General features: G+C 41.8%; 1 protein-coding gene across 2 annotated transcripts in view; it reads right to left on the bottom strand.

The window, feature by feature from the left end:
* Positions 1-26,252, bottom strand: part of COL5A1 (collagen type V alpha 1 chain) — a 255,317-nt gene that overhangs the window by 118,120 nt on the left and 110,945 nt on the right. For both annotated transcript variants that reach the window (XM_040324092.1, XM_040324091.1), the window contains exons 12-25: positions 25,693-25,767; positions 23,146-23,238; positions 17,611-17,667; positions 17,480-17,533; positions 13,012-13,065; positions 12,616-12,669; positions 12,475-12,528; positions 12,333-12,386; positions 11,640-11,684; positions 10,106-10,159; positions 8,498-8,542; positions 7,595-7,648; positions 6,512-6,556; positions 5,122-5,175 (exon numbers count right to left, since the gene is read on the bottom strand). In XM_040324092.1, coding sequence (XP_040180026.1) covers positions 5,122-5,175; positions 6,512-6,556; positions 7,595-7,648; positions 8,498-8,542; positions 10,106-10,159; positions 11,640-11,684; positions 12,333-12,386; positions 12,475-12,528; positions 12,616-12,669; positions 13,012-13,065; positions 17,480-17,533; positions 17,611-17,667; positions 23,146-23,238; positions 25,693-25,767 — 792 coding nt within the window. The remainder of the gene's footprint in view (positions 1-5,121; positions 5,176-6,511; positions 6,557-7,594; positions 7,649-8,497; positions 8,543-10,105; positions 10,160-11,639; positions 11,685-12,332; positions 12,387-12,474; positions 12,529-12,615; positions 12,670-13,011; positions 13,066-17,479; positions 17,534-17,610; positions 17,668-23,145; positions 23,239-25,692; positions 25,768-26,252) is intronic.

Below are 26,252 nucleotides of genomic sequence, written 5' to 3'. Positions count from 1 at the left end.
CTCCTTACATCCCCCAAAAGTGTCCCAGGCCTTTTGCAATCCGGTAGTGTATATTACAAAAAATATAAAAATTTGCCGCCGCTAAAGTGTTTAGTTGGGTTTAGTTTGAAGAAAAGGTGGCAACCCTATCCTGACAGCATCATTAATAAAGGACAGTTTCACAATTGTACGATATATGTATGTATCAAATATTGTATTTTTATATATTTATGGTCTATAATATTACCAATATTACCAATCATTATTAATTTAATGTAATTACTGTTTACCTACACCTAATTAAAATATTTATATCTACAATTATATTGATGGCTGTTTTTTCCCAAACTGTGCACTCCATGTAAAGTCCCAACTTGTTCATAGCATTCCTTTCCCCTGTTCCTTTATATTTTAATTTATTTTTTCATCAGACCGGGACGGAGGTACATGTTCCCTATTGGCCATGACCTCACCTAAAATCCCAACTGTTTCTTCTTTTTCAGTTTCACAATTGTCTGTTATTAGCACAGGCAGGCTATTAGGTTTATTACACTGTTCTGCTGTGGTACATTGCAGGATTGCTTGCGTTGCTATAATTTACATTGCACAAGTTGCGGTGGCATTCATTTTGAATGGCACCCTAACATAAAAAGGCAACACAACTCCAATGCCGTGCAGTACACCATACAGGACAGTATTGCACTACCATGTGCGGTGCTGTGCTGCCAAAATGGTTATTGTCTTTTTGTTTTGTTTTTATTACATTTTGGTGCGTTGCCATCCATTAATTTGAATAGGCTACCTTTACAAAGCGCACATTCATATGCAAAAAAGCACAACACAAAGCACCCAGTCTTGGGATATATGGCTGAGCTATTATTTAAATAATTAAAGGGTGATGGGTGACAAGTTAGTGACTAGAGATTCCTGTAATGTCCTATAATCCATTTCTGTTACTCTTCCAATTTTTCCTCTTTTCTTTCTACTACAGTTTGAGTGCATACTTACTTCCGGGATGCTCTTAGGTGGACATGCCCTCCTACTGCTGTTCAGTGGTAGTCCCGCCCCCCTTTTTTTTCTCTTGCGCGTTCTTCATTTGATACTCTTCTCACCTGGGGTTGTCCCATTTTTGGGCTTACCACTCCATGACAGCATCCTAGACATAAAGGTGGTTTTCCGAAATAGACATCCACATATGTAGACATTATCTCCTCTATATTATAAAATGGAGGCCAATTGTTTTTTGTTGGTTTGGCTCACAGTGCCTTAACAAAATATTCATACCCCTTGAAATTTTCCACATTTTGTCATGTTACAACCAAAATCGTAAATGTATTTTTTGGGGGATTTTATGTGATAGACCAACACAAAGTGGCACATAATTGTGAAGTGGAAGGAAAACGATAATTTTTTTTTTTTACAAATAAATATGTGTAGCGTGCATTTGTATTCAGCCCCTGAGCCAATACTTTGTAGAACCACCTTTCCCTGCCATTACAGCTGCAAGTCTTTTTGGGGATGTCTCTACCAGCTTTGCACATCTAGAGAGTGACATTTTTGCACATTTATTCCTTGCAAAATATCTCAAGCTCTGTCAGATTGGATGGAGCGTGTCTGTGAACAGCAATTTTTAAATCTTGCTACAGATTCTCAATTGGACTTTGAAATACTAATGCCCCATACACACGATCAAATTTTCCGATAGGAATTTTCAACAGCAAAAGTCCGATGGAGCATACACATGGTCGGAATTTCCGTTCAAAAGCTCACATCAGACTTTTGCTGTCAGAATTTCCGATCGTGTGTACGGGGCATAACACATAAATATGCTTTGATCAAAACCATTCAATTGTAGCCCTGGCTGTATGTTTAGGGTCGTTGTCCTGCTGGAAGGTGAACCTCCACCCCAGTCTCAAGTCTTTTTCAGACTCTAATAGTTTTTTTTCTAAGATTTTCTTCTAAGATTACCCTGTATTTGTATTTTTCCATCTTCCCATCACATTTTTTACCAGCTTCCCTGTCCCTGCTGAAAAAAAAGGTTTCAGCAGTAAAAGGTGTGTTCAGAGTGATGTTTTCCATTTTTCCGCAACACATAGCATTTTTCTTTTAGGCCAAAAAGTTAGATTTTGGTCTCATCTGACCAGAGCACCTTCTTCCACATGTTTGCTGTGTCCTCCACATGGCTTCTCGCAAACTGCAAACGGGACTTCTTATGGCTTTCTTTCAACAATGGCTTTCTACTTCCCACTCTTTCATAAAAGCCAGATTTGTGGAGTGCAAGACTAATAGTTGTCCTGTGGATACATTCTCCCACCTGAGCTGTGGATCTCTGCAGCTCCTCCAGAGTAAAGCCGGGTACACACTACATCTGACAGCTGTGGTCGGGAGCTGCTGTACTAACCATGCAAGGTTGGTACAGCGATCTCCCCCACTAAGCTGTTGTGTACTGACGAGGGCGGTCCCCCGCCAGAACACTTAGATCAGCGCTCTCTGCCATTGGCTGAGAGCACTGATCAGGAGTCCGTTCGGCTGCTGGTTTACCAGCATGCAGGTTCCGACCGAAGCCGGCCGTTTGGCCGGCTCCTGACGGACAGACCCAATATACACACAGGCAGAATGTCGGCCGGTATTTTTTGTACCAGCAAATGTCTCCTGACATTCTGACCGTGTGTACAGGGCTTTACCATGGGCCCATTTGACGCTTTTTTGATTAACGCTCTCCTTGCCCGGCCTGTCAGTTTAGGCGGACGGCCATGTCTTGGTAGGTTTGCAGTTGTGCCATACTCTTTCCATTTTTAGATGATGGATTGAACAGTGCTCTGTGAGATGTTCAAAGCTTAGGATATTTTTTTATAACCCAACCCTCCTTTAAACATCTCCACAACTTTATCCCATAGGCCTCATTCACACGAGGCGGACTCCGTTGCTACGGAGTCCGCCAGCTCAGCGGGAGATCAGTCCGCAGATCATCCTCTGAGCCGACGGATGACAAGCCCCTCTCTGCTCACTGGGAGGGGCTTGTCGGGTGCCGCTGTCTCTTATGGAGCGATCTGATGAAAACGGACAGCATGTCCATTTTCATCAGATCTTACCCGATCTGATCCGCCATGTACGGATGGGGACGTGCCCCCATATGTCTGTTTTTAGCGGATCGGATAGGGTTGGATGTCAGTGGACATGTCTCCGCTGACATCCGACGCTCCATAGGGATGCATGGAGCGGCAGTTCAGGTCCGCCGTCAAAACTGACAGGCGGACCTGAATGATCCGTCCCTGTGAATGAGGCCTTAGGATGTCGTTTGTTCACCAAGGTTCTCTAATGACTTCACAGAACAGCTGTATTTTTACTGAGATTACATTACACACAGGTGGTTTCACTGGATTTTAGTTAGGGGTATCAGAGTAACACTTTTCAGATATTTATTTGTAAAAAAAAATTGAAAACCATTTATAATTTTCCTCCCACGTCGCAATTATGTGCCACTTGTGTTGGTCTATTACATAAAATCCCAATAAAATACATTTATGTTTTTGGTTGTAACATGACAAAATGTGGAAAATTTCAAGGGGTATGAATACTTTTTCATGGCACTGCATATTACCATACCGAATATCTATTTGGTTAGCTTCTGCTATGAGGATTTTTGTCCTTCCTCTTTCTTTGGTTTAATATGACCAAAATGTTATGGTTTCTACGGATCTCACTGTAAAGCACTTATATGTACGGTTATGCCTATGTCTTCCTGTTATGGATATGTTTGTATCTTCCTGGTCCATCATGGACATTTGTCTTTTGTACTTTAATATGTGCTAAACTTAATAAAACAGAGATTAAATATAATGTACTATATTCCTACAAAGAGCACAACACATCAGCACTGACAACCAATAAAGTTAAGACTGGGAGAGGAAGTGGGGACTCATCAGACCATGGAAGTCAGTCCCTTCCCAGTTACACCTCAATCAATAATATCACACAGCTACTGCAGTAATAATAGACCTGACAACTTAATGTTTCAAATCATAACACTACAGTACATGTAGAATTTCATCCTGCTGCCATGTTTCCAAGTCAAGCCTCAGGGAGACTATTGTTCCTCAAGGTAGCATTCATCTTGGTTTTTGTCTTTTCTCAACAGGTTTTACTACATGTTGCCATTTTATCTTTCACTGGCCTGTATACTTTTCATCATATTTGTTTTCTACAGGTTGATTCCCTGCATCAAACTGTTAAAAAACAGAAAAGCTGCCAGAATCCAGAAAAATAGAGAGATGGTGCAGTCAAATGAAAAGCCATGATTTTGCAGATCTTTTTAAACACATCCCGGAGTGTTTCTGCTTTTGGAACAAAAAATTACTTTCATCTGACACATCTTTGCCCTCAGTGCTCCATGTGTGGGTGGAGCAAACTGCACTAACCGCACGCAGCCTTTGTATAACAAGAGCCTTCTCATTACAAACCATCTTACAGATGAAACAACTGCTTAAAAGTAAACCTTTCTGAAAAGATACAGAGGAGCCACCATTGCTAACTTACATTTTTAAAGCTTAATTGAACTTTCAGTTTAAATTGGTAAATACATTACAGGTGCATCAAAACAAAAGGCATGCAAAGTCTTACAGCTTGTTTCCTTTCTAAAGAAGTCATTGCCTGCATAGAAAAGCCTGTTTCCAGCCAGCATGCTGCAGATTGAGCCCCTTGCTCTTCATGTAATGATCCAACTGTAAAAGGTCTAACACACCCCCTGGTGAGTGAGAACCAGATCCATAATCAGCAGGGAGCATGCACCTTGATGATTGAAGAGCTTTGGATGTAACTCAGCAATGGGTGTGTTAGTGAGACGCTGCAGTGAGAGCTCTTCTTCCCCACAGAAAGCAAGGGTACCACTCAGCGGCATGCCGGCAGGACACAGGCTTTTCTACTCAGACTGTTACTGCTTCTTAATGCCAGGTTCACACCTGTGCGGCCAAGTGGGCCGTGGTTTGCGCGGGGAACGAGAGCCCATTCATATTCAACATGTCAGTCTGAAAAATTTCTACACAACAACCTTCTCTGCAGATAGTCTAAATGTGTATGACCAATCATCTGCATGGAACACCTCCTGCATGAGATGTAAAAAAAAAAACGGAGCTGTATACTTACAGGTGGACCGTCAGCACCAGGCATACCGGGAAGTCCAGATTTTCCTAGAGGGCCCTGAAAGCAGCAAAGGAAATTAGATATTTATTGGATTTTCAGGGTTACTTTCCAGACTGCTAAATTGCAAACCCCACAATGCCCTGCTTGGGGGGTTGTCAGTAAAGCAAATGCCCTGAAGTGTCAGTATGTAGCTTATCACCCCACCCCTTCCCAGTGTAAGTTTGTTGCAGTTTGTGGGACTCAATGCAATAAAGAACTCTGCAAACTTTCATGACAGTATGAAATCCTTTTGAGATGCTTCCGAGATCATTCAGAATTCATTGGCTGTCACAGGCCTGTAAGGGAGTTGGTTTTCTTATTTTACCTTCTTTTAACCTATGTGTAAATGTGATCAACCTATTATAAATGATGTTTATGTTCAGGTTTTATAACCCTAGTTTCTTTTTTATAATTTTTTATATGTGTATAACATCCATATTTGCTATGGTAGTATGGGGGTACTAGGCTTAGCTTCCTGCCTAGTAAACCTGTACAATGACTGGCAAAACCTATTTCGGCCTATAGAGAGTCTCCTGTTGTCATGTTATACCCGACCCACAACCCGAGTGAGAAACACAGCTGAAATATGTGTACCTGAACTATTTTTCCTGACCCAGGATTTGTAATATAATGTAATCAGTCTTGTGATCCTGACACCTCTGCTAGGCAAAATAGACAGGTCAATGACCTCAATATCCTCTACTGCTGGTAAACAATACAGCTTTATTACTAACCCCACCCATCCGCCTATGGTTAGGAAGTGAAGGGGCAGTACATTATTGAGGTCATCATTCTGCTCCCCCTCTTCTAAGCATGCATACTGTAATAGACTAACAGCAATGTGCAGAGCAGTATAGTTTTTTTTTTGAAGCAGCGGTATTACCACAAATATGCAATGAGTCATTAGATTGTGAACAGTAAACCGCATGCTAAATTCATGCCTTATATGAATCAATTCCTGCAAGTTACAGACTAATAATTAACTTTACTGATGGACCTCTTTATCTGTGCAAAAGAAATTGGTCCTCGTAGTTTGCTCATCCATTCGTTTGTATACAAGCGATGAGGGTCAGTTGGTATATTTTGATGTTTAAAGAAGTAAAGGCGTGTGTCATTTTACATTGTGTGTCGTGTGATTTACTACAAGTTTAATGGAACCATGAAAGGAATACATCATTGTATGAATGTATAGGATAAATGTAAACATGTCATCCCTAATTGGAGAGGCGTACATTCTCTGCTAAACACTAATACCGTGGAAGAGGAGAGGATGACAGGCTTGATGCAAACAATGCAGAAGCAGATGGACTGTATATTACTGTAAGTACACAACAGCTGCCCCATGTCATATTACCTTCTCTCCTGGAGGACCGATGGCGCCCTGTGGACCTGGAAGACCCTGAGGGAAAAAAAAAAAATCTTTACTGTTTCTTAAAATGTCTACTTTTATTAGAGGACTTCGGAGTAGATTGAAAGAAATAAATAAATCATTGAATTAATTTGACTTCTGAGATATCTCAGTATATTGACAATGTTATTTTGACATTCAGGTTTTGTTTGCAGCTAATGCTCTTTTGTTGTTTTTATACATTATCTTGTTTTCTTTAGTGCTACTGTACTTGGAAAGTGCAAACTTCCTCTCCTCCTTGATTATTTATACATGCCACAGATCAGATATATAATGCTAAGACTACTATCCTAAAGATACTACAAAGGCAACCTTTATCGGGTCATACCATGCCAGAATTCAACACATGGAACCTAGAAAAATATGCACACAGGCAAATTATCAATCAGTTTGGGAACTCAGTAAGATTGCTGCAGCCTTCTTGTACCAGATGCAACACTGTAAAATGATTCTTGTTGACTTGTTCGTTCCTTTTAAAATTCAAGCTTAGACAAAAGGTCGCCAGGTGTTCACCACTCAAGATGGCGGCCCAGCGAGAGTTACACGTTTACCCCACACCATCTGGGCACTTCATAAATAAAATCTGAGACTACAGAGGAATTACTGATGGGATGCAAATCTTCATGACAGCATCAAGGTGACAAAGAGCAGGGAAGAAGGACCGCCAGAGTCACATATAGAAAGGTATATATTAAAGTCAACCTGTAATGCCGCACTGAAAAGTGTCCTATAAATATTACATCCTAATGCTTGGCACTCTGAATTTCTTATGTCAGCCCTGGCATCAGTTCTCTCTTAAAGGGGGTGTCAGTAGGAGCCATTGATGGCAATGGGTCAAAATGAATGCAGCAAAACAAGCAATAATCTAAGCACTCAAGTGATTTGTTTCAGTCAGTCCAAGATTGTGTCCCCCCTTCAAAAGTGATATGAAAGGGCCATTGCTGACACCAGGCAAATGCAGTTAAAAATGTTGTGGTAAATCTTAAGCTAATAGCATTTAATTTAAGTTTATTTAATGATTCAACTCACCTGTGCACCTGGGTTTCCCTGCTGGCCTGGTGGTCCTGGTTCACCTTGAGGTCCCTGAAAGAATATGAGGCAAAGGTCATCATAAAAAATAATCATTAAAGTGGAAGTAAAGCTGATTTTATTCAGATGGCTGGCAGGCAGGGTATTAATGACAGACGAGACCCTATTGGTCTTTTCTGCCATAAATGCATCCTTCTGCCTGTCAGCTGTCATGTTCACTAAGCCGCACATGCGCAGCTCAACAAACAATTATGGCCCTTATCTGTGCTGCAGTTATGCGACTCCTGTACGCATGTGCGAGGTTGGTGTCATCGTGGCCTATCAAATGGCTGAAGGCATGGGACCCAGAAGGAAGGCCAGGGGCCTGGCGGATCGATCCCACCACTGCGCTAAAGGACATCATATGACAGGTAAGTCTGTTATAATGTATTAATATGCTATGCATACTAGCATATTATGACATAACCCACCTGGGGAGCCCTAAAAAAAAACATTTTTTTAGCGGATTTTCCTTTTGCTTTAATATATCTACAACACCAGAGAAACGCACAAATGTCTTCTGATGCTTTCTTTGAAGCACATGCATTTGATAAAAACGCTTGTACTGGGGAAATTCACTAACTAAACATATAATCCATAATCTATAAATCTTTTTTGCTCTTTTTCCTGCATGTTATTATCTATATAGACTAAGCTCATTATTGTCTCTGCTCATTATAGCTTCCGTGTATCACAGTCACCCAATCTCTGGCCTTGCAGACTGCCACTCAGTAAAAATGTTTCTAAGTCAGCGAATCTTCAATATTATTGTGCATTTCATCTTGCGATTCAATAATTGCTTGCGCTTTGCACATAAGAAGCTTATTTGCTCCCCAGATGACATCATAGCCATATGACACTTACCACACTGCCCTTGGGACCAACTGGTCCGTCCATTCCTGACACACCCTGAAAAAAGTAGATGACATAACTTCAGACACAGTAACAATGTCACACAAAACCTACCGATTATGATATTTCATGTTTAGTGTACAGTGGCTGTAAAATTACTATGTTGGAATCAATATATGTATGTATTAGCAGTCACCATTCTGCTCCATTTATCAATGAAACTGAAGTTTGAAGGCAACATAACTCTGAATAATTTGAAATTTGACAACAATACCATATATATAGCCAAACCCTTTTTGAGTTTAGGATGGAGTAGGGGATGGCTAAAATCCTTATCAGGTTCCCCTTGGGAAGCTTTGTGCCCATTTCCGCCCTGGAGAGCAGGAAGTGAGAGGAAATCCCTACAAAGTGAGGGAAAATGTATTATAGATAGTGGTCACTGAATAGATATTCCCATTAGCAGATTTCCCTCACCTCCTCTTTTAGTGACAGCTATAACATTTCAGATTTCCTATTGGTCAGAAGGTGTTGCAGTCACAAGATAAGCAGGACAGCAGAGTAACAAGTATTATCAATTAACAAGTAAAGAGATCAGAAATGGGGGGGGGGGGGGGTTGCGTGCAGTGTGCAGAAACTGCATTATTACTCTCCAAGGGCCCATAGCCTCCATGTTCAGCTGCCCATTGAGAGGAGTTAGAAGGTGCTTTTGCACGTAGTTGTGAGTCCTGGGTTGCATAATGCACCTGCATGCAAGCAGACACATGTTCCGAAGGCATACTATCTGCATTTGGAGCATATTCCCATGCATGTGTGTGCTTTACACAACCCCTCTGTGCATAACCGCATACAGTCGTATGTTCCAATTTTTCTCAATAGGTGGCTTAATCAGCGGCTGGGACAGTAATTACACAGGCTTTGCTACAACCCTCAGTCCACATTATTATAGTACGCAGCTAGCTTATGGAAACAATGCGCTAGTGGGCACATTGAGGATTTTTAACATGACAAAAAATCTCTGCATGCAACGAAAGCCTCCAATTTATGGAAGTGTTTGTTGTTAAGCTTTGTCATTTTAACCAGCATCTCAGAAAATGCACATCTTTATCATAAGTAGGGCAAAACCAGAGGCTTTTTCTATTACAAACGATTAGCTTTTATCCTCACAAAGAACACAAACAACATATATTTGCTGTAGTTTTCATGATTCAGATGCACAAAAGGATGCTTATTGGAGCTGTCATCTCAGCAGGAAGAAACCCTGGATGTGCATGAACAGTCTGATGGGATGAGAATTCTTTGTATACCCCTACTAAACAACATTGCACAGCCCAAAGCTCCAAATGTTTATCTTCTTTTCAAATCATCAACATGATAGATGCGTTTGTGGTGTTCCAATCACCAGCTTGTTCTGCTACGAGCCACAACTTATCAGCCTGACTTTAATATGGGCAGAAATTATACAGTAATTGCCTGGTTTGTGCTTATTAAACATCGCTGCTGCTGCTGCGCCACTATATACGGAATGATGGGGAGATGGATTACTGCAGATACAGCAGCATGGAATGTGCAACCCACAGATGCAGCCCTTCCCCAGTGCGGTCGCCTAGTAGGCAAACTTACGTGAGGTCCAGGGGGGCCTGGAGGTCCTTTTGGTCCCAACAATCCTCTTGGTCCCTGTAAATAACACAAAAAAAAATGAAAAGCTGCCATTGGTTTGGCCCTTGCATTTATGTATACTACAAAATGGACAATTTCCCTGATCTGACTACATTAGCCCTTAATAATCTTACTCTATACGCCCTGATAAAATCTGTTGACTATCTGTGATAATCCGTTATTGAACAGGTAAGATGTAGTCAGTGCAGTGGTAATATAGCGACAAGGTCAAGGATGTTTAAAAGGGAAACTATTTTATCTTGAAGTATTTTTTTACAATTTATAGAAAAATGTGATCAGCTTAATGTGAGTAGACTTATTAGAGAGTGTTAATTTTTAAAAAACCATGTTTGTGTGTAGTTTGTCATTACAAATGTACATTTGTTAAATAGGCCTTCCTCTTAGTGGTTCCGCAGAGTGGTTTTGCCTTACTGTTCCTTTCTCTTAATTGCATTTTTGCAAATATGGAATGCAGTTATTAGATTATAGAACAGTAAGCATGTAAAATTTGAAAGTTTCTTTAGTTAGCCCTATTCTGTTATAGAGTGTAACTAAAATGGTTGTGTATAACCAAGGTACTTCCAGAGTAGTATATCCTTCTCAACTCTATGGCCTCGTACACACGGACGAGTTTCTCGGCAAAAACCAGCAAGAAGCTTGCTGAGCTTTTTTTTTTTGCCGAGGAAATCAGTCGTGTGTACACTTTTCAACGAGGAAACCGCTGAGGATCTCGTCGGGCCAAAAAGAAAGCATGTCTTCTTTTTGGCTCGTCGAGATCCTCGGCGGCTTCACAAGTAACTCGACAAGCAAAACAATGTGTTTTGCCCGTCGAGTTCCTCGGACGTGTGTACGAGGCTTCAGAGTTCACCAGCAGAAACTGCACTTATCTGAGGATAAAAATCCTATTTTTAACCTCACCTTAGCTAAGCCATGTAAGGAAAGGCAGCACAGACAACATCTAAATTTACAGGTTACGAATTCACATCAGACATATCTCACACAAATATAGACCATATATAGGAGGCTACAATACCATCATTATGACAAATAAAATATCCAGTATTTTTGGCTGTATGGCTTAGGGAAGGTGGAGATGAAGGGGGTCAATCTATTGTTTTTCCCAGTCACATAGGAGATAAAGTGGAGTGTTTTGGGGATGCCAATTTAGGGGTGTTAAGGTAGTCTCTGGGATAGCAATAAGATTCATACGAGCAATGATGAAAACAGTTACTATGGGTTTATAATTCAACCTAATTCACCAAAATTCTTTCTTTTAGATATCACACAAGGTAAGAATCTCAGGTTATTTAGAATGGTTTTACTTTTCTACGTGTGTACTGTAATAATTGGAAAAAAATTGGGCAGGGGGAGGGGAAGTTGCACCTTGAGTAACTCTGAAATGTATATATATGTGAACTACTAAATGACTATATCCATTGCCAGCACATCCTGCAGATATTCTCTAAAATATACCGATATTACAATCTGAAACACTTACAGGTTCACCTGGCAATCCTCTGGGTCCAACATCTCCATCATCACCCTATAGAAAGAGAAATATATTGCATTTATCTGTTGTGTAATCCTGGCACAACAGGTCAGTCCCATCACCCAGAACTAATAAAATGTTCATCATCATATTTTCTGGGCTTCAGCACTCCTCTGCGCTTTACAGGTCAGCCAATATTCTCACCACTGTATAGAGGGACAGCTGGATAATAGTTGCTTTCTGTTGGCTTTATCATTTTCTATCCATCAAGGTCAAAAGTTCATTTTCAAAGCTCCTGCTGAACACATTGTTTCCTTGGCATGTCGGTCATATATGTCTCCTATGCAGTTATTTGCCCTCTGGGTTACCCTTCCAGCTCCAGGGCAAGTGGATTATCAATAGACACCAAGTTAAAAAAAAAAAACATGCCCAAAAGCAAAATGGGTCACCATAGGTGTATCTAACCCTGAGCTGTGACAGACAAAGAAATTGAGCTTCTTCTCATAAGCCACCAGATTCAAACCCACTCAGAAATTTGGATTTTAATTGTAGAAATAGCTTTAGTTCTTAGTAAAACACAATAATATATTAAGCATTAAGTGGCAATTCCTCGACAAACAGGGAATGGGTGAATCATGACTGACTGGTCCTTAATCTTGGGCGTAGCATGTGGAATAGATGACAACATAGTGGGCAGCTTACCCTCTCTCCATCCTCTCCTGGTGGTCCTGGAGGTCCAGATGGGCCAGATTCACCCTGTCAATAGTCAACAGTTGCATATTAAGTCCCTGATTACCAACATGATGCACTGGAAAAAGTTACAGCAGAAATAAAATAAACGTACACGATGTCCCTTCTCTCCAGGTAAACCAGCCAGACCGTCAAATCCTCGGTCACCCTGAAACATAAATTATTTTAATATCACATTAAACAAAAGCACTTAAAAAGTCACTCTTTTAGATCCATCATGCCTGAGAAGCCATACCTTGGGTCCAGTTTGTCCCGGCATCCCACGAGCACCATCGCTGCCTGCCCGACCCTGAAAAGGTGCAAAAATATGGGTGTCAGTCTGGGAAATTTGGCTTTTATGATTGATCTGTCAGATACTGATAAATAGAAGCAGAACAAATGCCCTGCTCTGCATCAATTTACTGAAATATTGTTTTCAGTCACCAAAACTTACAAAAAAATATATGAGTAACATTATTACTGATGTAAATTTATTGAGACATTGCACGTAATTACATGCTAAACAAAATCTAAACCATATACTAATACTCTATGGATGACATTAGACAAATTCCAACACACACAAGGCACGCTGGGACTTTTAGTATCCAGAGTCACTGATGAGGCTTCTCTGTAAAATGTACACACTTACCCTACGTCCAGGCTTCCCTGAGGGACCTGGGGTACCTTGAGAGCCACGAGGACCCTATAGAAAGAAGCAAATCAAAATATAATTAGACATTGTATGTATATATACAGGCCACAGTCTGTCAGATCTTAGAGCTAGCAAATGTTTTGGCAGTAGCTGCCTCTCATAAGACTAACTTAAAACAAAATTAATTCTTTAGTAAAGACTAGGGTTTAATCATCTGCCTGCTTCCTCATAGGCTTCAGGCTGGATTTCCCAACAATACTTTGGGTCAATGTCCCTCATACAATGGTAATACTTCCCTGCAGTTGTTTGTGTCTACATCCCTTCTATAATGATTGGATTTGCCTTCAGTAGTTTGTGTCTATTCCCCTTCCTCATTGGTGAGTTTCCCCATTTATAGTCTGCTTCTCTACTGCTTCCACAATGATGAGCTTTCCCCACAGCAGTTTGTTCCTTCACTTATCCAACAATGGTAAGACTTCCCCACAGTGTCTGTGTCTCCACCCTTCTTACAATGGTGATATTTTCCTGCAGTGGTTTGTGTCCTTACCTCCCACACAATTGTGAGATTTCCCCACCGTAGTTTGTGTCTCTACCCTTCCCACAATGGTGATATTTACTGAAGGAGTTTGCATCTCCTCCCTCTCCCCTAATGCTGAGATTTTCCAGCAATAGTTTGCATTTCCAACCCCTCCACAATGGTGATATTTCTCCACAGTTTTTTTTTTCTCCTTCCAGAATGGTGAGATTCCCCTCCCCTGGGTAGTTTGGGTTCATGCCCCTCCCACAATAATAAGATTTTCTCACAGTAATTTGTGTCTCTCTCCTCCCCACAATGTACAGACATGCATGAAGTAGTTTGTGTCTCTGCCCCACCCACACAGCCATGACATGCTGTGTCACAGTTGGATTTGTCAGTTATTTGTTTCTTCTACGTTGGTATTGCTGGTTTCAGACTAATGCAGTTTGAACACACTGCTGGTAAAGCGCAGCTTACCCGCATGCTTGGAGCAGGTTAGCTGTGCTTTCCCAAAGGGTTATATTGTGTCCCGCAGTTTTGATGTGCTTTTTGAATGCGTACCAAAACTTCTGCATGCTTCATCGTGAACTTTCAGAAAGCGCACTAAACACGCATCACATGATATAACTCTATGGAAAGCACAGCTGACCTGCTGTAGGTAACACATAGGTAAGCTGCGCTGCACCTGCAGTGCAGTCAAACTGCACCAGTCTAAAGCATCCTATTTCTCAGACCCGGCCCTGAGTTCTATCAGCGTTATGTTTTGTTGACACATACAAAGATAGCACACTAATGACTCCACTTGTGTATATGTGAGGTTACTTATTTAACATTTTTGCAGTATCCAACAAGGGAGGGTGACACCCTTCATTTCCTTATTTGGATCTATAATAGCCATGACAATTGGAGGGACGAGAGAATACTATTAAGGATATCTCATTGTTAAAACCCCTGGGATTCATAAAAAATTGGGGTGCAATTTAACCTACCAGAACCTGTGTAAAATAGTGTAGCTGGGTGCAAGGTGTGTGATCCTCTGCCTCTGTGTGTACAAAAAATCACTTGCCCTGAGCTTCCCTGCTGTGTGAGCCTCAGAGTGGCTCTGTGTGTGATCCCCCTTGCTCCCTCCTGAAAGCAGCGGCTCTGTTCTATTCAAGGGGAGATTGCATTGGATTCTGGGAACTGTAGTCCTTAATGGAACATGTGCAATACAAGCCAATGGAGGTTAATGGAGCTGCAGACTTTAACACCCATGATTTTCTGCTCAAAAAAGGAGGCGTGTTCCTGGGAAAAATTACCATAGATTGTGGAAGACAGTGTGGGGAAACCAGCGTGTGCGGACCTGTGCTGTACTTGCCTAAATGCAGAGCCTGGTGTGTAGGGACCAGAGCTGGGTACCCTTGCTGTATCCTTAGAGCCTGTGAGAACCAAAGCTAGAGACTGAGCCATAGAGAGAGCTGCTGTGCCTTGGGACTCAAGCTAGGGAGACCTGTCGTTGTGTGCGACCACATAAGAGAGGACATAATTGGGAGGACTGAGACTTCTGGGAAAACTGACCGTCAAGCGTCTACGGCCGGACTTGTAAGCCAGGAGTAGTGAGGGGAACTGCCAAGTTCAATTCTTTGCTGCATACAGTGAGTGAGTGAGTGAGTGAGTGAGTGAGTAACTTGTATAGCGCAACAAATGCAAACTTAATCGCCTCAAGGCGCTTGACATCCAGAGTCGTACCGGTCCTTCAGAAGAGGTGGGTCTTTCGTTTTTTCCTAAAGGCCTGATGGTTTTCCTCCAAGCGGATGGTAGTGGGTAGAGCATTCCAGAGCCGAGGTCCTTGGACCGAAAATATGCGTTCTCCCTTCGATTTTGTAGCGGGATTTAGGAATTTGGAGAAGGTTTTGGTTGGTTGACCGGAGCACGCGCTTGGTGACGTACGGTTTTATTTTCTCGCTTAAGTATTGGGGAGCGTTCCCCTGTATACATTTGTGGGTGAGGCTTGTGTGGGTGAGGTGTCTTGAATGTCACCCGGTCCTTTACGGGCAGCCAGTGGAGGGCTACAGTTACTGTAATTAGAGAGTGCTCCTTGTTTAATAGGCCATTAGCCATCCAATGATATTTAGGCGCCAGGTACCTTGCAGTTACTTCCAGGGGTACCCTTCATCAGGAATGCATATGCTCATCCACTATTGGGACAGTATACATAGTGTGCACACGAGGAACTTCATTCTTGAGTTAGTTATTGCCAATACTTTTAGCCCTGTTTGCATCAGTTAAAATGGAGTTTAGCATCACTACAGTTCAGTTGATCGGCATCCTATGGGTCAGTGTTCACAGTATCTAGTATTGTATCTTTAACCTCTTGACCACCGCCCCATGTCAAAAAGACGTCCTCCTTTTTAAAGTTGAATATCTCGATAACGGCAGCAGCTGCTGCCACAACCGAGACATTCATCTTTTCAGGGGGCGGTGGTGTACACGATAACGGCGGTCTCCGCGGCGGATTCGCCGCGAGATCGCCGTTATCGGTGGCGGGAGAGGGGCCCCCCCCCCTCCCGCCGCTCTCCCGCGCTCTCCGCCGCTTACCGGAGCCGTCGGTAGCGGCGGAGGGGATCCGATGTGTCCGGCAGCTGAGCGGGGACGGGACTGAAGGAGAAATCTCCTTCACCCGTCCTCATAGCTCTGCTGGGCGGAAGTGACGTCAAAACGTCAGTCCCGCCCAGCCTCTTAAAGAAACATTTTTTTTTTTGTCATTTGAAAAAATGAAATTTTTTTTTTTTTTTTTTTTTTTTTGCATTTAAGTCTAATTATGAGATCTGAGGTCTTTTTGACCCCAGATCTCATATTTAAGAGGACCTGTCATGCTTTTTTCTATTACAAGGGATGTTTACATTCCTTGTAATAGGAATAAAAGTGATCAATTTTTTTTATTTTTTTTTTCAGTGTAAAAAATTATAAAACTAAATAAAAATAAATAAGAAAACCAAAAAAATTTTTTTTAAAGCGCCCCGTCCCGACGAGCTCGCGCGCAGAAGCAAACGCATACGCGAGTAGCGCCCGCATATGAAAACGGTATTCAAACCACACAAGTGAGGTATCGCCGCGATCGTTAGAGTGAGAGCAATAATTCTAGCCCTAGACCTACTCTGCAACTCAAAAAATGCAACCTGTAGAATTTTTTAAACGTCGCCTATCGAGATTTTTAAGGGTAAAAGTTTGACGCCATGCCACGAGCGGGCGCAATTTTTAAGCGTGACATGTTGGGTATCATTTTACTCGGCGTAACATTATCTTTCACAATATATAAAAAAATTGGGCAAAATGTATTGTTGTCTTATTTTTTAATTCAAAAAAGTGATTTTTATCCAAAAAAAGTGCGCTTGTAAGACCGTTGCGCAAATACGGTGTGACAAAAAGTATTGCAATGACTGCCATTTTATTCCCTAGGATGTCTGCTAAAAAAAAATATATAATGTTTGGGGGTTCTGATAAATTTTCTAGCAAAAAAATTGTGATTTTCACATGAAGGAGAGAAGTGCCAGAATTTACCTGGTGGGCAAGTGGTTAAACATGTTCAATTGCCTGTTACTGATTTATGCATTGTTTAGTTGCCTTGATATAATACAACCATTTAATCTACCATATTTTCTGTGTACTGTTGGATAGTAATAGCAGCATACTAACACTGGTGTGAGCGGCCTTCATTCTATACCATGTGTGTCAGTGGGGACAAAGCAGTTTAAAGAGTCAGGGCAGAACACAGGACCCATCAAACTAAGCGGCTTATCCAGGGGTAGGGCTATAATAGTAATACGTTTTGAGTGGAGTTAGTCTTTTGCCCTGACAGAAGACAAATGCTCCACTCAAACATGTGTATAAACATTTTCCCTTCCCTCTGCATATTTAGTAAATAAGCTTAGGCTTCTAATAGTAATAATAATAAACACAAATTTTCACCTGTGGTCCTAAATCACCCGACTCCCCCTTCAATCCCGAAGGACCTGGAGTTCCCTGAAATGACACAGCTGTAAGTCACAGAGTCACACAACCAAAACATCAAACAAGGTCACATGGGTGTATATTCTTACCATTGGTCCTGGTCTTCCCGTAAGGCCCATTGGACCAGAAGGCCCTCTTAGTGCCAGCTGCAACAGTAAACGTATGAAATCAATAATTCACATCAATGCAAAGTTTACCTAGACATGCATACAAATTCTTACTACTTTCTTTACAGAGTTCATAAAACTTCAAAATCATCTACAGCGAGATGCGTTTATTACAAAAAAACAATGATCACTTCAATTTCTAATACCCCAGCTGTACAAGTGAAGGATGAAGACCCCCACATACCTCTGTGATACTGCTCCTGGTGAATGGACAGAATAACCACTGAATGGAATCGCTGGATTTTCCCTTTATGTGAATTACTTGTGTGACCTACCCATCCAGAATCCTTTTTATGACTACGGCTAAACCTATTACAGTGCATCTAAAAGCAACCTTTTTAGTAGTTTTGGGTAGAATGAAGAAGTATTAAAACCTGCCAGGTAGTTATTGTGAGTCCATTGGGGGGATTGCCCTCTCTGTTTGTACTTATTACCATTGTGACCAAAGTGATGGGTAATCCAGACTTTTACAGCTGTCACTGATACAGGAATCTTACAATCGGATACATGTTGTGGTGAAAACTGGCAAAGACTGTATTTCTCCTCCTGTTGGGAAGATTTCCTGTCACTTCCTGTTGTGTCTCCAGGACAGAAAGCAAAAGGAAAACAGGATGCAGCAAAAAATATATTAACAGGAAATTTAAACCCTTCCTTCTCAAGCCACAAAAAAAAGTGTCGGCTATATACAATGTAAAAAAATAGTGCAATAAAAATGCAACATATCTGTAATTTTGCTTGTGCTTGAAATTTAGCTGGATCACCGGGGACCAAGCACATTTTAATCAGTGTCTGGCACCCCCTGTTCAACAGAAGTCATTGATGTGATTGACTTTGTTTGAAGAGACACACACTGGAAAACTTGTATTGATCAGCTGCTGCTGCTAGTGTATTGTGACAGCTGCAGGTTTATGTGAATTGAGGCCACTGGAGGAAAAGAAAAACTAGCAATGTATGGCCAGCTTTAGTTGATATACCACCAGTAATCACATTGTAGTTCCTATATAGGATGTGACAAGCATCTACTAACACAAATGTAGACACATTGCAGGGAGGCCATAAAGTTTTCCACTGTTATATGGAACAGAGCATCCACACTTTCTCCCTGTACATGCTCTTTTCTCATTTTTGCCACTAATGATGAGTTAGCCTAGGAAGAATGCTCAACGTTCATTATAAGGGTCAGAGAGTTTGTGTCTTGGCAGGGCCGACCATCAGGGGGGGTACAGGCAGTACACCTGTAAGGGGCCCGGAGGTCCCCAGGGGCCCGGATGGCAACCCCCTTTAAAAAAAAAAAAGGGGGGGTCCCCAGGGCCCCAGATGGCAACCCCCCCTTTTTTTTTATAAGCTGTGTAAGGGGCCCCATAATTCCTGATGGCGGCCCTGTGTCTTGGCATTACCTGGATACAGAAGGACATTGCAATTGCTAGATCTTTTAAAGGAAACCTGCACTGGAAGAAATGAGGACTGCTATTGTTGACTGGCTTCATAAAATATGCTAGTTGCTTGCCATTCGGCTTTGTGTAAAAACATTAAATAAGACAAGGTATTTAAAAACTGCACATATTCCCTAAATTATTTAAAGGACTACTAATTGGGGTATTGGGATAAGTAATGTTAAAGTTGCAAGACAAGCAGTAGTGTAGAATACAATACACCCCATTCAGCAGAACTATACCATCTTGTATAATATAAAACAAGTATGGTAATTACATACATAGATCTCTTTTGCTAGAATAGCCTTTAAAGGAAGCTTTATTAAGGACTTTGCAACACGCTGTGCAAAAATGCAATCTGTCCTAATTTTTCCAGCACACATTAATGATGTATGTTTGTATGCAATGGAACAATGATATTTGACCTGTCCTTACCTAACTAGGTGGTGTGACTGAACCCTAATGCTGAATATAAGCACCTTCGGCCCCCTTGTGGTCAGAAGTAATACCACACTTTCCTTCTTCATACCATGATCTAAGATCAATTAAACTTTCCATTCAAAGTAGCTAAAACATTCATGGTGCAGTCAGTAAAACAAATGGTGAGCAAAGTCTTATGCCTCGTACACACGCTCGAGATTTCCGACGGGAAAAACTCAGTCGGGAATCCCGACGGGAAAAAAAGAGAGCTGGTTCTCTTTTTTTTGCCGGCAGATTTTGGCAGTTTTCTCATCAGAAAAACTGCGAGGGAGCATACACACGGCCGGGATTACGAGGCATCACAGTTTTTTTTTCTTCTAGAAAGCAGAAGTAGCCTTAGTAGAAAAGCTTGTCACTTGCCTGGATACTGTGGACAAGGACTTCTCCTCTCAGTTTGGAAGAAGCAAAAGTCTTACGTACTCAGTGATACCACGATTGCCTGACACTGCTGCAACCAGCATCTCTCCCTGTTAACTGCCTGTCTCAGCAGTAAATGTCAGAGCTGAGGGAAGGTGCCCTTAGCCTTCTCCTTGGCTCTGATGTGCCCCATGACACAATCACAACCTGAGGGACAGCCTGGAAGAAAGAACATCCCCAAGCATTGTGCTGCACTGTACCTGAGGTCTGTATGTTTCGGAAATGGGGGGGTGGGGGGTGTTTTGTGATGACCTGGGGACAGTGTAACAAAGATTTGCGCTGGGTAGAAGGGTGAGCCTGCAGATGAGTGCTGGAGTTGGGTGAATTGTATTTTTGCTGAAGGGGTAAAATGAAGGAGAGTATTGCGTGTGGGTGTGTTTATGGGGGGGGGGGGGGGGTTTCACTCTCCTGACCCCTAAACTATGTGCGCTACACACTCCTATTGCCTGGATTTTATGTGTTATCTACTCCTATGCATACTAGCACAGCCTATGCATACTAGCACAGCCTTAACTTGCAGGGGGAATTTTTTTTTTGTTTCCAGACTTTAGTACCGCTTTAATAAAGTTCTTCTTTAAAGGGGTTGTAATGCCCTTAACCGTTTTTCACCTCAATGCATTCTAGAGGGGTTTTGTGCTACAGAACCTCCCCAGACCCCCCTTTTTCGTACCTGAGCCTGATCGTTCCATGACGGGGGTCCTCATTGGATAGATTGATAGCAGTAGGAGCCATTGGCTCCCATCGCTGTCAATCAAATCCAGTGACATGGGAGACGGGGGTGGGGCCGAGTCCTGCTTTCTGTGTCAATGAAAAGCAGCTCTCCATGGGGGCACTCGAGAAGAGAAGGAGCGTCGTGGGGGGGCCCCAGAAAAGGAGGATTGTGACCACTCTGTGCAAAACCCTTGCACGAAGGAGGTAAGTATAACATGTTCGTTTTATTTACAATCACTTTAAAGTGGATGGAAACCCACTCTCATCCTTTCTAAACTACTGTCATAGTGGTGATCTATAAGGATATACATTCCTCCTGCATGTATCCTTATCTGTCAAATGGCCCTGTTATGAGACCTGAAAAACTGCAGATTCTGTGGGTGGCAGGGTTGCCAACCGCCAGTAAATTTACTGACAGTTTGTAAAAATCTGTGATTTTTTTTACAACTGCCAGTAAATATCAGGGGCTGATAATTTCATGCTGTGTTGACTTTTTAAGAGTAAATCAAGCAAATTACTTTGGTATATATATTGACAGTGTTTCCATATCATGTTTATACTGTTCAAATATTCACTGTGTTCGTTTTCAATAGGAGTTCTGTAATTTCTCAGAAAAAAATGTGCTCCGCCAGTAAATTTTCCATGTTTTGTCAGTAACAAATACTGTGGGAGGTTGGCAACCCTGGGGGGTGGGTCTGTTGTCCGGAGCTCGGTGGGTGAAGTCGTGATGTCAGTAGGCTCCCTGCCCACCTCTACATTCCCCTTGTAAAAATGCATTTTCTCCTGTGTATTTCTTACACTGAACTTCTGCTATGATCACCAACATCCAGTCAAAACCCAGAGAAATCACCACCCAATCATGCTGAGGTGTGGAGCAGCCAATCTTGAGAGAGCTAGAGAAGAAAGGAGGAGGGGGTCTGAAGTACACAGAATGCCTCTCTCAGTGCAAGAGATATGTAAATCACCTGTCACTCACAGCAAGAGGGAGAAATGGACTCTTATTTCTCTGTGTGTAAATTTTTATCTCGCTAAAAAAAGATAAGAGGACTGCTGAGAGCTGGATTAACTTTTTGTGGCAAGACTGGGCACAGGTGACATGAACTCCTATACAGTACAAGGTGCAAGCCTTAATTAGAAAAAACATTTTCAGGTTTACATCCACTTTAAAGTAGGTTCAGAGTTAGCGCTTTGTCTTTTTTCCATTGTGTACAAAAGCATAGGTAGTGAATTTTTGATATGTGCCTGTGAGGCTCTTGCTTGTGGCACAGCAATCTAAGCATATGTTATGGCTACATAGAAACCCCTGGTTTGGTTTAACCATGCATATTAAGCCCCTCCCATTGTTAACAGTTTGGCACACCCACTTTTCACCATAGTGTGCTACACATAACTACTCTTTTTGGGGTTTCCAAAGGTTCCCCAGGTTTTTTGCAATCCTAGCATTGCCCCTAGAAAAACACTGTACTATGACAGATGTAAAGCTCTGCAACTAGCAAAGTTCATGCTCAGTGCTGATTAAAGAGCTTGAACTCTGACTCAGCAGGGGGCTAACCTAACATCTACAGAAAGACCAAGATTGTCCTCTCTGAAGCATGCTAGCAGGGGACAAGCTTTTCTCAGGCTGTGGCTGCTTTAGTAAGACAACAAACTGTAAGACTTTGAACACCTTTTGTTTGATGCATCTGGAACATATTAAAGCAGAGATTCTGCCCATTTTTTTTTTAAAAGACAGCAGCTACAAATACTTTTAAAATATGGACACTTACCTGTCCAGCCCGCCCGCAATGCCGGCAGCCGAGGCCGAGCAATTGCTCGTCCCTCGGCTGCACTCGCCGTCATCCTCGGTGAGGAAATCGGGAAGTGAAGCATTGCGGCTTCACTCCCCGGTTCCCTACTGCGCATGAGCGAGTAGAGTGGTGCGCCGTCACTGGTCCCCGCTCTCTCCTGGGAACAGTGTGTTTCCCAGAAGACAGCGGGGGCGGCGGGTTGGGGCGTGAATGCCGTAGGAGTGTATTCCCGGAAGTAGGTGCAAATACCTGTCTTAGACAGGTATCTGCACCCCCCTGAAAGGTGCCAAATGTGACACCAGAGGGGTGGAGGGTTCCGAAAAGCGGAACTTCCATTTCTGGGTGGAACTCCGCTTTAAGCTGGTTTAAAAGGAAAGTTCAGTTGGGCTTCCATTCTTTATTTCCAGACTTGAATTAAAAAAAGTTCAAAGACTTGTTCTCTCTTTTTTGGCAAATGGACACAAGGTGAATATTTATCTTTTTTTTTTATTATAATGACCATCCATTCTGAATTGCAGACAAATGAAAACCTAATGGAGTCAGTTTTGCCATTTCTTTAGGACTCTCCAGTGTAAATTGCACCCAGGCCCTGCAGGTAGATAATGGCAAAGTAAAGCTACTTTTCTTACTCTGGCTTGTTGTAGAATTGCCTGAGCCTGGGATTCCTGTGCAGATACTTGGGGTCCTTTGGATGATCCATCTCCTCCTCCTGAGAAGCGGAACTGCAAGAAAAGCAAGAAAAACATGCTGAGATTACATCAGTAACAGTTTCTATTTGGTACTGTAAGCTTCCACTCCACTACAAATAACATAGATATGTGATAATCACTGCATTCATGTTACAACCTCTGTCAGGTGTTTATTGCTCTCCATGACCATCTGTGAAATTTCCTTCCACAAATTTGAGGTGAACATTGCAAGTGCTGAATTTATAATTTATTACTTGCATTTTGCCCCATTAACAGATCTAATTTCTGGCACTCATTCTACAACAGGTGTCTTAACCCGTGACTTCCTGAACTCTGTGTTACAAAGAACATATATTACCATGATCAGCATATGTGCTTCTTATGCAATACCGTAATCCTTTCTCTATGCAAAACTCAAACAAAAAAAACACAAAAACAAATTTGGTTATGGATATACTTTGATATTCAAATTAATAAACAGCAGGTGGTGGTATATGTTATTTGTTTTACAGCAGGCCTAAAGAAAGATTGTCAAATTGATCAAAAATACGGGAGGACGCTAACTTGGTATGCTTACTATCCTTTTCATTAACCACTCCAGAAAAAGTTGATTCCTTTGCTATTCCACAGCGCCCTTTCCTCCTGCCATGTGACAGCTCTCTCCTTATCTGAAAGTGTCTAATTATTGTCTGTGCTGACCCAGCTCTTAAAGCCCTCCCCCACCTTCCTATAACAATTTGTAGCTGTGGGGAAAGAGAAATATTATAGCATGTCACTTGAGTTACAGCTCTGAGTCTGCTGGCACTTGCTGACATCACATCCATGATGGCGGCACCTAGCAGCAGTTTCAGGACTTTGGAATGTCTACGCAAGGGAATCTTTTACAAGTAAATAACACACTTATATGTTAAATGCATATATAATGTTATCAATAGATTGTTGTTGAAATCAATGGTCTGGCAACAGGGTCTTTTAAAGGTACATTGTTATTCAGCATGGCTCAATGTACCAAATTGCATTATTTCTGCAGATATGCACTGACAGAAAGACCGGTTCTGCAGGTGGCAGGGATAAGTAGCTTCACCCCGGTATACATAGAGCCTGGCCTATTCTGTCTCTCATAACTCACAGCAGGTATCTGCTTTTATAACAAGCAATCTGAATTTTATTCCATGTTGTATAAATACCATTTTGTTGACTACAAGCAAGTCGATGGGATGTTTTTTATGTTCTATTTCCCCTCTCCTTCTTGCACAGCTTTCATGCTGCATAGAAACCATTCACTTTTAAAATGGCAACTAGATTTATTTTTGCTTAAAAGGCCCCATCAAGGCTGCATGAAATTGCTGCGTATTGAATAATAGATAAATCACATTCATATCAGAAGGATTACTGCAGCACCAGAGCCCTGATCCAGCTGCACGGAGTTCCTAATGAGAACGTCTTAAAGAAAATCTGAACTGAGGGAATATGAAGCCTGCTATTGCTGCAGTCTTCAACTTAAAATGTTTGTTGCTTGGCTATCATGCAGATCCTACATCTTCAATCTTAATCTGACTGTTTGACCATCTATTTCTGCATGTTTGTTCAAGATCAGAGACAGACAGATACATTGAATTTACAGAAGGGGGTCAACAATGACAGCTTCCACACTTCTCTCAGTATACGTTTCCCTTAACAGTTTTTCTCCAGGGACCAGATCTTGGCAAGGTGATGCAGAGTTAGCTAAAGCAGAATTTGACTCATAACTCCCCCTTGTGGCTCAGGCAGTACATATAGAGAAGGGGGTCTCCAATTTTGTATCAGAGGGCAACATTGTATATTATGCATATATTTGTGTGCTAAAACAAAATTTATATTAAAAAAGTTTGAATGAATAAAATGTAAATGAATAAAGTCTCCCCTTACAACCAGGAGTGCTCAGCAGAGTCCCCCCTTACATCCTGGAGGGGCCAGCAGAGTCCCCCCTTACATCCTGGAGGGGCCAGCAGAGTCCCCCCTTACATCCTGGAGGGGCCAGAAAAGTCTCCCTTTATATCCACAAGTTCCCACCAGTGCCCCTCCCCCTTACATCTAGGTGTGCCCAGAAGAGTCCCTCTTGCCACTTTTGTGGCAATCTTAACCACTTTATAATAACAGAAAACATCCAAACAGATGTGGGCAATTTAATGGTTAAATAATAAAAATATATATATATATTTATTGGCAGCTATTGCAAAAAGCACAGAATGTACAATCATGGTTTGAAAGGTGGTGCTGCCAGGGACAGGCTTGATAAAAGAAAGGACAAGGAAAGAAACCAGTTGCTGAATGTCTCTGTGTTGTACTTTAGCACATTTTTTTTCCTTCAGATTTGAGATGTTTTCAAAAACACTCAATTACGCTCCTAATTATGCTAAAGTAAAGCACTCATTATTACATAGATAACTTATTCTAATAACATGTTCCTCGTGGGCTTGAAAATACAGAGATACTCAATGTACTTACAGGCAGCATGAGCATGGTACCGGGAGGTCCCGCTAAACCGTCAGCTCCAGGAAGTCCTGAGCGGCCAGGTGGTCCCTGCAGGGGGAGAGGATATTCAGGTCACCAATAAATTAACAACTTTTTATATTTCAATGTATTAAAAAAAATATTACTCGTGGCTTATAAACAATTCATGTACTCCTCTAGAGAAGCCTCTTTATCAAAGTTCCCAGCTCAGCTAATTCTGCTGCCATATCTCTCACTCTCCACTTACAAATCAACATTTACTTCATGTCATAAAGAATGCAGCAAGAGTAGTGAGCCACCCCAATGTAAGAGGCAGACTTCACGACATCTAAAAAGACAGTGACTGGTTAAAATACTTTTACCCATCTGTAACTGCAATATCATTTTGGGATGGGCAGACATTTCAACTAATACCTTGTCCAAAATCTAATCTTCCTTTTTTTCCCCCTTCTTCTGCCTTGACTCTTTCTGTGACTTAATTTCAATCAGTATTGAAATGCCTTACTTTTGCTGGCTATAGTAATATTCCAGATTTCTCATTGCTTCATAAGTGC

This window comes from Rana temporaria, chromosome 9 (assembly GCF_905171775.1).
Source record: "Rana temporaria chromosome 9, aRanTem1.1, whole genome shotgun sequence".
Taxonomy (NCBI): Eukaryota; Metazoa; Chordata; class Amphibia; order Anura; family Ranidae; genus Rana; species Rana temporaria.
Note: the sequence above shows the minus strand (reverse complement) of the source record. Positions and strands in the feature narration are given on the sequence as shown.